We start from the raw sequence: 15,592 nt of genomic DNA, 5'->3' as shown, positions 1-15,592 counted from the left end.
AGAGCCCTGACCTGGTGAGGGTCTGTAAGGAGGTCTGCTGATCATCAGCTCTCCTGCCTGCCTCACCAAGGCTGTGACAGCCCCATTCAACTACCTTTTTGGGTCTGTTCCCCAGCACAGACATCATTGTGGTCCAATGGATGGACTAAAGTCTGTTTAGACAAAAAGCCTGCTGAGGTAGAAAAGACTTGGGGGAGTTGTTTTTATATATAGTCAAACCAAAATTTTCTCCCCTTGATCCTGTTATTTGAACTGCCTGAACTGATGTTGCAAACTCTTTTCCCAAAGAGTTGCCTGAAGCAGGCACTTGACGAGCAAATTCTTCCTTGAGGCATTAATGTTTGATGATGTTATAAACAAAGTAACATGAAAGAATGTGTTGGGTATCCGTACCTGCTGGCCATGCTGCCAGCTCTGCTCAGGAATACCCAGCCTGTGGAAGATTTGTTGCAGACTTTTCTGGCTCATTTTAACAAATCCACTCATGGGTGTGTAGGTAATGGGCAAACAGCCCCACAGAAGAAAACTCTGGGGTGACCTTCTTGGTGGACAGGCTGCAACAGATAATTTCCCTAGAAGTCCCTCATACAAAAACATAGTACAGGGTGCTAACGGGGATCATATTAATCCACATCTTTCTGAAGAGCTTTAAAATGGCAATAATTTTATACAATTCTATTGAGATCAGTTGAATTTTGCACTTCATGAATTCACAGTTAAATAGAAAGGAAAAAACAGTGTATCTTCATAACAAGTTCATGTCCTCCAAAACTGGGATCTTCAAAAAATAGCTTCTAATTCTTGAGAGATATTTGGGCAAATTCAGTTGGACTTGATTATCTTAAGGGTCTTTTCCAATCTAAATGATTCTATGCTAGTGAGAAGGACTCCTTCCTTGAGAAGAGCTTTTTTGCTTGTGATTGATTGGGTTTGTGTCCATGTTTGTTGCCCTTCTCTGTTACTCTTAGCATACTGTCAATAAAGAAAAAGAAATGGGATGAGTGAAGATTTGAATAAACTGACCCAGTTTACAAAAAATGCTTATTTTGTGTATTTAAAGATTTTCTCTTTTCCTCATACTGAAATATTTGGCATTGGTGCTTAACTTTCATTTAAGTATGAAATGATGGTATGCATAGTGCAATCTGATAGAAATAAATTTATCAGGGAGAGAGAAGATAACTGAGGCTTATCCAGAAAAACAATCTCATATCTAGAAGCTGAAAGTAAGAAGCCAGACATCTGCAGTCCAAGTCTGCAGAATCATTCATATCATACAGCAGAAAACTGCATCCTAACTTTAAATAGGTCATAAGAGTATAATAAAAAAGGAAAGATCTAATGGCAGGAAATAGGACTGCAAACAGAGGAAAAAATATAGGGCAAAACTATAAAGCTCAATGTTTGTTGCATCTGCCCTCCTAGTTCCTGTGCAAAGCCTCAAATATTCTTCTATATTTCATAGTTTAAGGCCAATCTTGTCTCTTAGCATATTAAAGATTTGCTAAATTAGGATTAAAGCTCTTGAAGGAGCTAGGATCAAAGCTTTTATAGCCAATGTTGAAGTGCATATTCTAATGCTTATAATTGCTAAATAGAAATTGATTTGGCATATTATATGCACCATAACTTACAGCAGAGTTAATTAATTGGCAGTTACATTTCTTCCTAGGTAGCCTGTGGCACTTTTTGATTAATTTTTAAACAAATTTAGTTCAGATTTCCTATTTCCTATGCTTTTTTTCTTTTCCCATGGCCTAAATGGGATGACTGAAAAAATATTCATAGATCCTTTCTACATTATGTTGATATTGCATTTTATAAGAAAATGGTGAAGAAGTTGGACTCCACTCAGAAGAGCAAACAGTTCTTTGCAAACATGAGGGATGAAATCTCTGCACTCTTGTCCTGAGTCACGAAGCAGCACAGAAAAGTGGGAGTCAGAGCCCAGCCTGAATGCACAAAGACACAAGGGCTGAATCACGGAACCAGATCGTTCCTCAAGTGCAAGTTCAGTGCTCTGAGCCAGCTATGAGCTGGAAACACTTCCAGCTTGGGACTGACTCTGCTGTTCTTACAGTAAATGCCCATTAAAATACTGAGAGATTTGACACTGATTTTAACAACGCAGCATCTACTTGTGATAAAAGGTTTCACATTTGCAAATCTGATCATTTTTTTCTCCGATTCTCATGGTCATATGGGTTTTATAGCTCCAATTTGGAATATTCCACAGGCCTCTGAAAGCATAAGTTAGAGAAATGTGCTCAGGTCCACAACCAGGTCTCTTTCCAGGAATCAGAGGGGCACAGATTACAATGAACATCTTGCAGTAAGAACATAGGGGGAGTTCTTTTTTTTTTTTTTTTTTTTGTCACAGAAATTATTTGGCAGTACAATTTCTCTGATAAAATGTACCTAAAACACCTCCAGCTTTATTTTTAGCTATCTAAGTTAAACCCAACTTCTCCCAGAATTGGGCAAGAATATTTTAAATAACTTCTAATAAAAATTCCATTACACAGTCTCTTAGTATATCTACCTCTGTGAATAATATAACCTTTCATGACTTAACAGCACCCTCACTTTCACTAATTGAAGGTCTTCCATTTGTCCATTTTCCTTTGGGGAAGTCATCAATTCTTTATTTGAGTGTGGTTGCATATTAAGGGTGTAATATACATTGAGGGTGTTTTTGAAGAGTGATTCATATGGTAAGACCATAAATTTTTGAAAGTTTGCAGTGCTCTGAGAACCAGATTCACAAGGAGGGAAATTTAGCCTTTATAAGCAATTTGGAGCTCCATATTGTCTGGGTTTATTGATTTATTGTGTAATATCTGTGCTAATGATTTTTCTGCAGGTTGGGGAAAGGCCTGCAAAAGATGAATTTTGCCCTCCAGTGTGCACCCACTATGAGGTGCCACCAAGCTTTTATCGATCTGCCATGATCCTGAAGCCACAGCTAGGGCTGGGAGCAGTGTCCAGGTTGCCATCTGCCAAGAGCAGGATTCTCATTGCAAGTCAAAGATCCTCAGGGAGTTGTCTCCATCAGCAAGGAGAAATAACAAGTGCTCCCAGCCTCTACCATCCTGATGCTTCAGGTAAAGTACGAACTTTCTTTCCTTTCCCTTTACTGTTGTCACCAATAAGATACCTTTTTTTGAGACAGAAAAATCACAAAATGAGCAACATTTTGACCTGATCCTACAAAGCTCCAACAGCACCCTTTGAGGTCTGTCTTTTTATCCTGCAGCAAGGCTAATTAGGGAGTCTGAGACTTGTGCAAAGGTTGTTTAGCAGGTCATTGCCAAAGTAAGAGAATAGTTTTCAATAATAATTCTGATTTTTCATCTTTTTATCTTTCTTCACCATGTAAATGCCTGAAAATCTTTGGTTTTGTTCTGGGGAAGATAATGGGATATTTTCTTCCATCATGAAGACTCCACCATTCAGTCTGGATTTGACATTCCCCACCGCGTTGTGCTCTGAAAACCTGGGTGGTGTTCAAATGTGCCAGCAGAGCTCTTGATTGTCTGAAAGCCTGGTGTACACCTCTTTGGAGACAACACTTGTAATACCTTTTTCTCCCTAGCTAGTGCCCAGCTCAGCATGACCCTGGGCAGAATTACAGGGGAGTGAAAAGCACAAGAAGAGGTGGAAGGAGAAATGTTTGATGTCACCAGAAAGAGAGAGTAATTACTTCTACAGGACACTCCTTAATAGCCTGGAAAAGTGTGGAAGTTTAAAAAATGCACAGGGCCAAGTTCAGAGACAACTGAAAATCAGTCATTGTCAGAGTGAAGTGAAGCAGCTGTTTAGCAGCCTAGAATGCTGCAGAGATTTTTAAAAGTAGTCATAAGGGCTAAAGTTAATTAATGACTTAAGGTCATATGATCTCTTCTCTTGCCCCAGGATGGGATTCTTTCTGATGTATCCTTATTTAACCTGTCCATGAAAAACTGTTTATAAAAACCTTCGATATGAGATCTTGGAGCCTCTGAAGGCAGGACTGCTCCAATGCATTACCTATTTTCGAGTTCAAAGTGTTCCCTAGTGTTTTTCCTAACCCCCTTTGTTGCAGTTTGCTTCCTCTTTCATCTGGAGTAGTTGTGGGGTCTTTTCCTCTTTGCAGGTATTTGAAAACTGTTACCATCTCTCCCCAGTGTCCATCTGTCCATACTAAGAAGCAAGAGAAATTTAGAAAAATTTAAAATGGAAATGCACCAGAGCATCTTGACTTTACCCTGAGAGGACAGTGTCAGTCAGTAATACAGGTTGACAGGATTTAGGGCTTATCAGACAATCAAGGTTCTCTGTAATACAGTGCCTCTTGCCAGTATCCTTTACTATCTGACCCTGCATGTGGAGTTTATCTGATGCCATTAGCAGAAGCTGACCAAACTCAGCTGTATGTGACTTCTGAGACACCCCAAGATTGCAGGTTGGGTTGTAAATACCATTTCAGCCCTGTGACTTGAGTTCAGTCAGCAATGAACATGGGAATACAGGTGCAGAGAGTAATTGGATCATAATTTCCATTTAAATGAAACTGCAGGAGTCTGTGAGTTCAGGATATGAGTAGGGTAAGCCCTTGTGTTATAGGAACCAGTTTGGGAGATTGATAAGAGAGAAAGTGCAAACAGAACCCATTACCACATAAATGTTTTTTTCTGATCCTCAGAAATGAACACTGCCTTCATTTTTATTCATCCATCACCCATCCATTATCCACATTATCCTCCATCATTGATGCTAGCAGACATGACTTTTCCTTAGCCACTTTTAATCCATACAGGAGCTTGTCTTGCATGTATTCTTTTACCATCTTCTATGTTATATGACATTTTAAAATCTAAACAGGATCAGCTTATCAGTCCCAGTTTTTGTCTGTAGTACTGCCTTTAAAAAGACCCAGTACATGAGGAGTATACATAAGTAAATTGCATGAGCTGTTACTGTGATTCTGTTCCACTAAAGTTATATTTCTTAACATTTTCATATTTCTCAAATGTTTTTTTTTGTAATTTTTTTAATTAAAAAAAAGTTATTTTTTTTTTATCACTGATTATTTTTTGGACCTTGTCTCTTTTGGAGGTCAAGTTTAATTTATAGCTCTCCATAATTTCCTTCCTACAACTGTTATTTTGCTTGTTTCTCTCTAGTCTTTTGATACCTTGCTGTTTCAGAAAGGGTATAAAAGACAAGTCCTAGTAGTCCAATAATCTGTCTGTCATCTCTTTCAGGACCCCAAAGTGTGTTTCATCTGGTCTTTGGGCTCTGACTGTTTTATGGATTTCAAATTACACAAGACTTGTTCTGGAGAGGTTGCTAATGTCTCCAGTTTTTCACTGTCCACCCCAGGACACATTGTTTTCACTTCTGGCATCTCACCTTCCATTTTCCTTGCAAGATGAAGAATGTGTTTAATTTTTCTGCAATACCTTATTCTGCTGTGAAGTACTTTTCACTGCTCTCCTTTGTTTCAATACCTCTTCCTACTTATCTTTTGTGTACTTCTGAAATCTTATGTTGGTTTCTTTACATTCAGTTATTTTTGGTATTTTATTTCCCAAATATATATTCAAGATTTTGTTATAATCATCTTTTCCTTGACTAAAGCCTTTTTCTTTGTATGTCTCAAATGACTTAATCCTTCTCTTAGCAATGTATAACTTCATAGGTCAGCTTACCAGACGTCTTTGTTTTTAATACTTCCTTTTAAAAAGAATAATGAATTTCTCATGAAAGAGGCTGAGGTGACAGAAGATAGGACAAGATTGGTATAGGAGTGCAGAGGCATTGGAGAATTGATTCCTGTGCCTGTATCCACAGCAGAGCACACATGCAGACCAGAGATGGGTTGCTGGTTGCCATGGAAGGGATGGATGGGACAGCCCCCCGTGGCATATCAGAGCTTTTGGTGTGCTATTTAGAGGAGCTCATAGAAGGGCCCTTTTAGCCATCTGTGTTAAGGTACTCCACACAATTTTCAACCACTTTCCCTTGATTTGGCTGTTAGCTGTAGTATTATTTGCAGTATATTTGATCTACATCATTGGTTCTGCTGCACTGTTTGAAACACAGGATTAAACACAGCTTTGATAGAGTCATATTTGCAAACATGAGTAAATTACATGCATGAACATATGGGCAGTGTCTGGGATACACAGCCAGTAAGACTTGCTCACAGGTGATGTGGGGTGTGAGAGCTTGGGTAACTTCAGCAAAAGCAGCTAAGGGACTAAGGGGTGTTTTTCTGTCAGGGATACCAGGCCTGCCTTCAAGACTGCTAATCATCATCTCTTGCAGCTTGATCCTGAGCTTTTAATCCAGTTTCCAATCCTGGTGATATCAGCCCTGCCCTGAGGTAATGGAAACAGAAGGATCAGCTAGCTGCTATCCCGTGACAGAGTGTGTGGTACCACGGAGGCTCTGAGATCAATGTGGCACGGTATCGGGGACAGCAGCGGTGCCTCTTAACAAGGATTTTATTCCCCTTTGCCGTGCCATTCATTATGCAGCAGTCTGGTTAAGCAGCACTGATAAGCGGGGTGGTTTGGCCCATATATAATACTAATCCTCATAAAACTGACTCTGAAGTAATTGATAATTAAATCCCTGAACTACTGTGATGGACTGCAAGTGTTATGAGTGCATTAAGGGTTTTGTTAGCTTTACGTTATGCCAAGTAGAAAGTAAAGTAATGATGAGTGCTCCCTCAAGTGTGATCTCTAAGTGTGATGCCTAAAGTGTGGTTGGATAAGTGATCCTTCTTCATCAGTAGGATGTAGGACATGTGATGGCATTGGCTGCAAATGCCTTGTGAAGCAGTGCTGCTCCTTCTGTGTGCTTTGCCTCAGGTGGGTCAGACAAGCAGCCTGACTGTAAGAAAGTGTTCTGCAAAGTAGGTAAAATAAGAAGTCACTGAATTGTGATCTACTTATAGGTGCCATAGAGTCTCTGAAAGCTTAACATTTGTTTATTTTATGTAAATAGACTCTACTCTTTCTATGGGAAACTTGTAAGTCAAAACAAGCATTGAAGCATACTGTCTCTATAACATGTAAAATATTAATATGTTTTCCTTGGTTATAACGACTTCTTGAAGCAAGTGTGTTAGGATTTGCATTCATTAGCTGATTATTTTGATGGAATTAATGTCTGATTTTGAAAAGTATAACAGAGATCTCATCGTTAAAGCTTCACTTTAATTATGCTCATTAATTTAACTTAATTCTACATTTCTCTGTAGTGTTTTGGGGTATTTTTTTCTCAAAGAGTGAGTTAATGAAATGTTACTTCCTTATCACCTCTCTGTGTATTAAACTTGTCAGTCTCGAGGGTCTAGCTGCTCGTCTCATTTCTAAGCAAGTCAACTTTCATTGAAGACAGAATTTACCAATAAATCAGGACTGCAATATTTGTCATTCCTTGGACAGACACAGATATATGCAAATATTTGTGTCTTTGCATATGTGTAATGTATTTCATCTCAAATGCCGCAATATGTCTGCAGCTTTCTCCCAGCAGGAAAGCTTTATTTTCATGTTTATTCTCAGGAATAAACAATCTAGTAATGACCTATTATTTGAACATGTAAATTAGATTTGATGATAGAAAAGAGGTTTTGAGGTAACTTTCTGAAATATTGCCTTACTGCTATTCCAACTCTGTCTGTACTTGCAGTCTGAGGTACTTGATTTGAACTGGCAAGCTTCTTCACTGATTAAGGAAAGAGGGACAAGGGAATAGTTCAGAGAGGAAAATGTTCTCTGTCCTCCACTAACCTGCAGAGTTTTCAGTTCACACTCTCTATTTACTTTGGGAGAGCAATCTGACTGTACTGCGTTAAAAAAAAAATAATAATTGAGTTTCAAAGGGACACACACACTTCCTCAAGAATTTTTTTTTAAGGACATTGTCATCTTGCTTGAGACATTGCCATCTGCCACCTCTCTGCTCCAATTACTGTGTCTTCAAGGAGCTAAACTCCACCATATTAGAAGGGTTGTCTATGTGACAGTTGTATCAAGCTGTCATTTCTAAGAACAGTATGTGGAGCAATCTGGGTGTAGGAGCAGGCAAATGCTTCCTGCATTGCCTCCTTCCTGCTCAGAGCCAAGCATATCTCTGGCTGGACATCCACAGCCCTTCTGAGCAGCCAGATGCAGCTCCAGTGCAGAGAAGTGTTCTGGGTGCTCTGGGCTGCCAGTGGAAAATGCAATGAGTGAGACTCATGCATGGATGATTCCTGTGCTGCAAGTTTTTGAGGGATGCCGTACTTTTCACATTAGCTGCCAAGCAAACACGGACATTTGCAGCTTGAATGAGTCGTGAGATGACAAGTTCTTGGGGCGTTGAGAATGTGCTAACCAGCCTTGGTTTGCCTGGGAGCTGGGAAGGCACAGAGCAGGTTTTGGTGCTTTTAAATCTGAATCGTGAGGAGGTACGCATTTACTACCATATAATGGTGGACTGACCCATCAGAAATTAATCAATGTTCAGCAGTGTCGACTGTTTGGCCTTTGGAACTGACCTGTCCCAGACTTGATGGTGTTTGGGTGAGAGACCATCAGGGCAGCTGGGCTCAACCAGCTCACTGCTGTTTAGGTGTAAACCATTAAAGCCTCTGTTTTAAAGCCCCTTTGCTCTGTTCTTGTTTGGAGAGAAGTCGTTATGTCTATACAGGGAAACCACTAATGTAGTGGCACCAGAAAAGATTTCTCACTTGTGTGATTTGTTTTTAATCTACAAAGATAACCAATGATTGGGTTAACTCTGAGCTGGGAAACTCAGCTTGTATTATCTCTGACTGATGCAGTGACATTGGAGGTAAGTTCTTTACCCCAGATTTCCCAATATGCAATGAGAATAGTGATGTTCAAATCATCAGTAAGTGAGAGAAAATGGCATTTAATGATTAAAGTTTTAACTGAAATGCTGGTAAAAAAAAATTTAAAAATGGGAAAGCAAAGAAAATAAAAAACCCTATGACCAGATAACAAAGACTTGCCAAGGATCCCTGAATTGTGGAGTTTTAAAGTCTTGAACTGCTACTCTTTTTCATAAGAACATATCTGTATAACTCATATCTTTAATTTTTCATTCATTTCAGCTAAAACATATTTCAAATTTCACAGTGAAATTACATGAAAGTTGCTTTTTACCCGTGCACGAAGATACAATTCTTGTGCAGTGGGGATGCATAAGAAGTGAAGTTCAGCCTTTTAACAAAGTCTCCCCAGGCACATCCAGCTTGTGTCAATCAGTCCCTAACTCAAAATGTTTTAATGTTTCTGGATGGGAACAGCTTGAAGTGTCATAGAAAATCACTTGTGTGCACACAGACAACAATACTTAATTCTATAATTAGCTTCAGGCAGTGAGACAACTAGAAAGATTTTTAAGCTTATTTTGGCAGATTTTCATTAAAATAAAAGCTGCTCATTAAAATAACTTTTGTTTTGAACTCCCAGGCCTTGTTTGCAGGAGTACTTCTATACTTTTAAGGAACAGAAATAAAGCAAAAAACATGCCTGAGAAAACTTGATGAAGTTTAGAACAGAAAATATATACAATAGGCTGGTGTCTCATGTATTTTAATGAGAAAGAATACACAAAATTACTTAGCTTTAAGGATTTGAATGCATCCCTAATGAGGATAATGTCCTGCCCCCAGGTCCTCATGGTACAGAAGAACTGTATTACAAAGAAGTGAAAAATAATTTAAGGATGGTGATGAGTTCAAGATGCAAAATATTGTGAGTTCAGGGGGAATTGGAATTGAAGTCATAAGCTAGAAACACACAAAAAAGTATGAGAAAAAAAACACTGAGTCCTCTGCCCAAGTCTGGAAGAATGACTTTGAAGAAAAGGTAAAGATGGTTGGGCATTTTGTGACCAAAACCCTTTTAGTTTTAAGGAAATTCTTTTTCATTCATGATGCTTGGTCACAAACTGCATAGAACAGTCGTGTGGGGACTTGTGGGCATCCCTGTAGTTTAGCTGGGGACCTGGGAGTCTCAGGTGAGCCACACTGCCCTAGGCCAAGCATGTTTGAAATGCCTTTTAAATAAAGCCATTTCTAACTTTATTCCACTGCCCCAGTGGAATTTCCCCTGTTTTGTTGCAGGAAGTCTGTGATATTTATAGTTTGTTGCTGTAAAATGGAAATATCTCTCCCTCCACCTCAATTTTCTGAGATACTTAGGAAAAAGAAATCTCAGCTTATGCAGTCCAGGTGCATTTTTTGGAAACCTGTAAAACCCACGAGAGACAGGCCCATGCCTTCTCCTTGTGCCACTGAGCTGGGCAGGTTCCTTGCACCTGCAGCTGCTTACCACAAGTGCTTGTCTCTCCTTCAGATCTGGAGGCTGCCTGGGCTTGGTCCCGTCACTGATGCAGCACACGGAGTATTTTGCAGTGAGTAGGGAAGAAGTCTTGGCTTTGGAAGCAGTAAATCAGCCATAAATCAGTTGCAATAGGCCACTGTCAAAGCAGCACTGCACAAACCTGGCAGTGAGCTGATGGTGACCATCACTGCCTGTTTCTTCTCTGCTCTGCCCTTCACTTGCACCTGGAACCCACGGCTACCTTTGAGCCCCTCTTCACAATATCCAAAGGAAACCACATTCAGGATCATACTCCAAAATGGCCTCTGCTGGTGCCAGGGATGGGGAGTGAATGGGGATTTTGGCAGACTTTTATTACTCACTATAGATATTTGTTATTTTAATTTGGGTTACTCTGCACAGTGTGTACTTCTCTGGGCTGGCAAAGGTGCTGTAGACATCCATCTCCATCTCCTTGTGTCTTAATAAAGGGCTCAGCCTGGGGAAAGTGGGTACAATAATGCATTTTTAAGAGCCTAGAGTATATAAATTGTTTTATTCATTGAGCAAGGAGCATTTTTTTACATCTTTGCAGGAATGTGTTTTATAGGAGAACAAAACTCTTTTTAGCTTGGTGTTACACGTATTTCTGTTTCAAAAGGAAAGGCTTAGTTACATGAAACAAAGCTTAGCATTAGTATTGTGATGAGGTACACAAATATCTTTCAAAATCCCTGTAACATTTTTCTGCTCAAAGGAGTTAGTCTTGTTTTCTCTAAAGTCTTCTCAAAGTGAAATGCTTCATTAAAATTAATAAGGCTGTGACCTACATAGTTTACAAAAGAATTAAATACTGTAATAATATGACCATATTCTTACTGTGCAGTTAATTTGTATTTTTCTTTATATTATGAATGTTTACTTCTTCCTTTGAAGTTTGTGTCAGGCTAGTGTACAAATAATGTTCACTGAATAAGAACAGAAAAGGGTGACTTTTTGGCCTTTTCAGAATATGTTGGTAGCTTTTAATGCTGCCTTTTTTACTATCCCCTTTGTCCTGATTAAACACTCCAGCATCAGGTTTTGGAGATTGTTGTTAATATTTTTTTTAAAAATATGTATTTTTGCTGCACAGAATTCCACAAGGAACAGGAATCTGGTATTCTCAAATTTAGGAAGAAAAAGCTCTGTCCAAATTGATGTACACATGAAGTCTGGAGTCACTTGGGTATCCAGACCTTCCAACCAAAAGCAAAATCTAATTTTTGGTCCTTGACCTTGAAGGCAAGACTGTCATGATCATGGACCTTTGGACCTTTGGCCTGTGAAGGAAAAAAGGATCATTTGTGAACCTGTGTTCTATATTTGCCTAGGAAGGTTTGCCTGAGCAAGAGCAGCAGCCTACAGGTTAGGACAGAAGCTGAAGACAGATGAATAGTTATTAACCACAGGCAGGCATTTCAGCTGAACTGCAGCTGTGGTCAAACTCCAGGTGTTATAAACCAGCTGCTGGCACTTTGCTGAGACCTGGTGGGTGTCACTCACATGGGCTGATGTCTTAGCAAGGAAAAGTCCACTCGTGGAAATGGCCAGTGGTATGTTAAAAAAGTAGGACTTTACAGGTCATGTCCTTGTTCCCAGGCTTGGCGCAAGAAAAGGGAAATTTTTTTTAGTGGAATTTAAAAGAAGAACTTCAAAGAAGTGTTTTCTTTGAAATACAAAGAAGTTCTGTGTCCTTGAAGAGGATTGTTGCTGGTTTACAATACTTTATAAAATTGGAGGTTATGAGTAGCGTGTTTGTCTCTGTGAGTTTTTTTAATTGGCACACAATAAATGTAAATTAGAAAGTGATACAGCATTGAAGAAGATAACATTAAAAGAAATTCATAGCAGTGTTGAACTGTTACTTTGCTGGAAGTTTGAGTTATGCCCCGTGGGTACTTGGCACATTTCACCTTTTAAAAATGATTGTGACCTGTAATTTTTTTCTACCAAATGTCTTTTCGAAGCAGCAAAGAATAAAATGTCACTGCAGTCTGATCGGCCATTGTATTCAATCTTAGTACTGCCTTTATGTAGTTGCGAGATACAGGTGATGGTCTCACAGTTAGCTTATTTAACAAAAATTTCTTTCTTTTTCCTTTTTTCAGTTGATCTTAAGAAAGGATCATGTCCAAGTGCTGCAAAATCAAATCTCCCCAAACCCTGCCCATCTGGACTTCGTCCCCCAGGTTATTCACGGCTGCCAGCAGCTAAGCTGGCTGCATTTGGGTTTGTCAGGAGCTCAAGTGTGTCGTCTGTCTCTAGCAACCAGTCCAACGACAGCGCTCAGAGTGACCAGAGCAGGACAACTAACCGTAAGTCCCAAAAGTGTCTTTCTTTCTGGAGGGATATTAAACAGACATGTCCCAGGATTGTCCAGACTGTAGTTTCCATATAGTTCAGAACTAATGAAGTCTGTGCAGTACTCGCTAATCTCTTCTGTGCCACTGACTTTGGTTTGGTATTTCGATTGCCCAGTGAAGTTTAAAAAAATATTAATAATAATTATTAAATATTAATAAAAATGTTTTAAATTCTAACAAGTGTTTAAAATATTAATAGTAAGGGATGAATGGGGCCTGAATGTTGAGGAGGTGGTTTTCCTTGCTACAGAGAAAATTCCATTAAGAATGAATTTGAGACATTCTTTCTCATATTTTGTTTTTACCTGGAACATGCCTTCTTACATGCTGAAATAGTAAATAAATGGAGTGAACTGTGTTTGGCAAGTAAATGGCAGCCATTGCAGAACAGGACAAATATTATCTAAAATAGGAGCTATAGTCTTTCTCATCTACTTTTCTTCTGCTTCTTAATATGCAGTATAATAAATTCAGCCAGTGATATGAAAAATTGAGCCAGTGATATGAAAGGTATCAGGACTGATATCGTAGTACATCTACCAGACTTCGAATGATCCCCTGGCAGAAATGTCATTCCAAATCCTATTTTCTGCAAAGGATGTTAATTTTATTAAGTACAAAATAATACCCACTGGATTCTGCAGTCCTTGGGAAATGTGCACATGCCCTGGGCTCAGAGCAGAAAGGGGGATTGAGGGATTTTCATGCCCGTTTTTCTTTGAAGACTGGATTGAGCCTGAACTGTGTCAATATCAAAGCAAATGATATCAGCCCAAGAGGGGTACAGACCGGGCCACCAGGTGACATGAAGCAGCAGAGGAGACAAGATGCTGTAGGCTCCTAAATCTTTCACTGTTTGTATTAATTTGAAATTAATTAAAATAAATACAATTAATATAGTTCAAAACCCTAAGGATTTTCTCTTTCCCCTTTATATGGGGTGATTGAAATGCAAAAGACTAATGTCAGCAGGGACTTTTAACTTTACCAATGCCCCCAAACATGCTTGAATCTTGTTTCACTGTTGGACTGATCACTCATTTTTGATTATTTCCTAATAAACTTTACTTTGAGGTAAGTCAGCCTCTTTCGCTTTGTGCTTTTACCCTACATTTATGCCTTTGGAAGACCTCTCTTTTTCTCTGGTGTTGTAACCTTTTAGTCTTTATTTACATAAAACCTGTGTTGAGGACAGAATTACCTGATATCTGATTAGATCTAAACTACGTCTCTGCAAGTAATTTTGTTGTTTAGCAGTTTCAGGTCTGCTTTTAAAAAAATGACATCTGTAGGTACAGCACTATCCTTGGACATACTGGATGCATCCAAATCTAAAACCAAAATACTCCAGGCTGCTGAATTTGAATCAATTGATTTCGGTTAAAAAACTGTGGAAGAAGCATTAGCAATCTCAGGCATAGCAAGTTACATCTGATTCTTCAGTTCTCTTAAAAGAAGTTGATTTCATTTACATATTCTGGTGTATTTTTATATTATCTTTGTACATTAAGCCTATGAAAACTGAAACCACATTCCAGTCACTGGAAGGACATGGAAGCATTTGGTTTCAGCTGACTCAGCAGAGGATGGTAGTGCTCTTTAGTGTTGGGATCAGGATGATGTGACCATCTTGTGCATATTACAAGATCAGTTTTGATGGGTATGAAAATTACCCAGGGGAAGTGTTCTGCTTGTATGAATTCATGTAGAGATGAGCTCAGCCCATCACCTGGTAAAAAACAGCATCTATAACTTTGCTCTTGCTGCCAAGTTAGATAACTCATGGAAGCTGTTGTGGAGTTTCCCTCCACCTCCATGTGAGAGCAAGAGAATGAGCCCCTCCCAAGGGTCATCTCTCTCACGTGGCTCAGACACGCTCAGCTGCCTGGCCCAGAAGTCTTTTACTTCTCTGTAGTTCCAAAAGGATAGTGCTTCCTCCTGGACAAAGGTGAGGGAAGGAGAAGGTGTGCTGCCAAGCAGGTGAGGGCACATCTGGTGTTTAGGGTAAGCTGGTAAGTCATGACTTGGTAAGTCATCACACAAGGTGACACCATCACCTGCTTGCTTTGGATTAGAGACAACGTGACTCCTGTTCATAGGGCAGATAGGTAGGAAGAAAAAGTGTTTCCTCACTGTTAATTTATTAACTTTCTTAGAAATGTTATCTGTGTGAAACTGAGCCATCTTTTTCTATTTATAGTCTGTGTGCCAGCAAGAGTTAAATTAGTTGCCCAGCACCCAGGGAGCACAAATTAGCTGGTTTCCATTCTACCGCAGCTTATTTAACACAGAGCAGCAGTGCACTTCAACATGCACAGAAAGGATGTAGGGGAGAAGTACTGGCTCGGGAATCTTAGCATGACATATTATTTCTTCCCTTCATTGTCTGCTGGAAGAACAGTTTTATTTAAATTAAATAAATAGCTGATTTGGTAGCTACTACCTGAGATCATGTCTTTGACTAAATCAGGTCTCCTAGAGGGCAAGCAAAAGCTTTACTTTTAATTTCCTAGCTCAGTAGGGTAGAAAAATGCAAAATTATCTAGCTTTAGAAGTCTTCAAACACACATAACACAATTTTCTATTTAAGCAGCATCTCTGCATGTTAGGGAGACAAAAGTAGTTGATAACACCTTACAAGTGTGCATTTGTTATAAATATAGAGGAGCTGCTACTGTTGTAAATCACGGAGGTCATTTCAAAATCTTGACATTTTGTTGGTTACTAAAAAGCCAATGACTATGGCTAGGTGAGAGGAAAACACTGGTTTATTTTAGGGACAGAGTGTTTCTTTAAGGGACCCTGGTGAGATCCTGTTCTTGCTTTTCTCTCTTCTGCCAGATGTCTTGCTAG

The 15,592-nt window shown here is 39.2% G+C and overlaps 1 protein-coding gene across 1 annotated transcript in view; it reads left to right on the top strand.

The window, feature by feature from the left end:
• The window catches only part of MTUS2 (microtubule associated scaffold protein 2), a 256,506-nt gene that overhangs the window by 100,684 nt on the left and 140,230 nt on the right, over positions 1-15,592 (top strand). Inside the window, exons 5-6 of the mRNA XM_031065999.1 lie at positions 2,864-3,104; positions 12,485-12,691. Of these exons, the coding sequence (XP_030921859.1) occupies positions 2,864-3,104; positions 12,485-12,691 (448 nt within the window). The remainder of the gene's footprint in view (positions 1-2,863; positions 3,105-12,484; positions 12,692-15,592) is intronic.

The sequence above is a fragment of the Geospiza fortis genome, unplaced genomic scaffold (assembly GCF_000277835.1).
Source record: "Geospiza fortis unplaced genomic scaffold, GeoFor_1.0 scaffold16, whole genome shotgun sequence".
NCBI classification, from domain to species: Eukaryota; Metazoa; Chordata; class Aves; order Passeriformes; family Thraupidae; genus Geospiza; species Geospiza fortis.
This window is presented reverse-complemented; position numbering and strand designations above follow the sequence as displayed.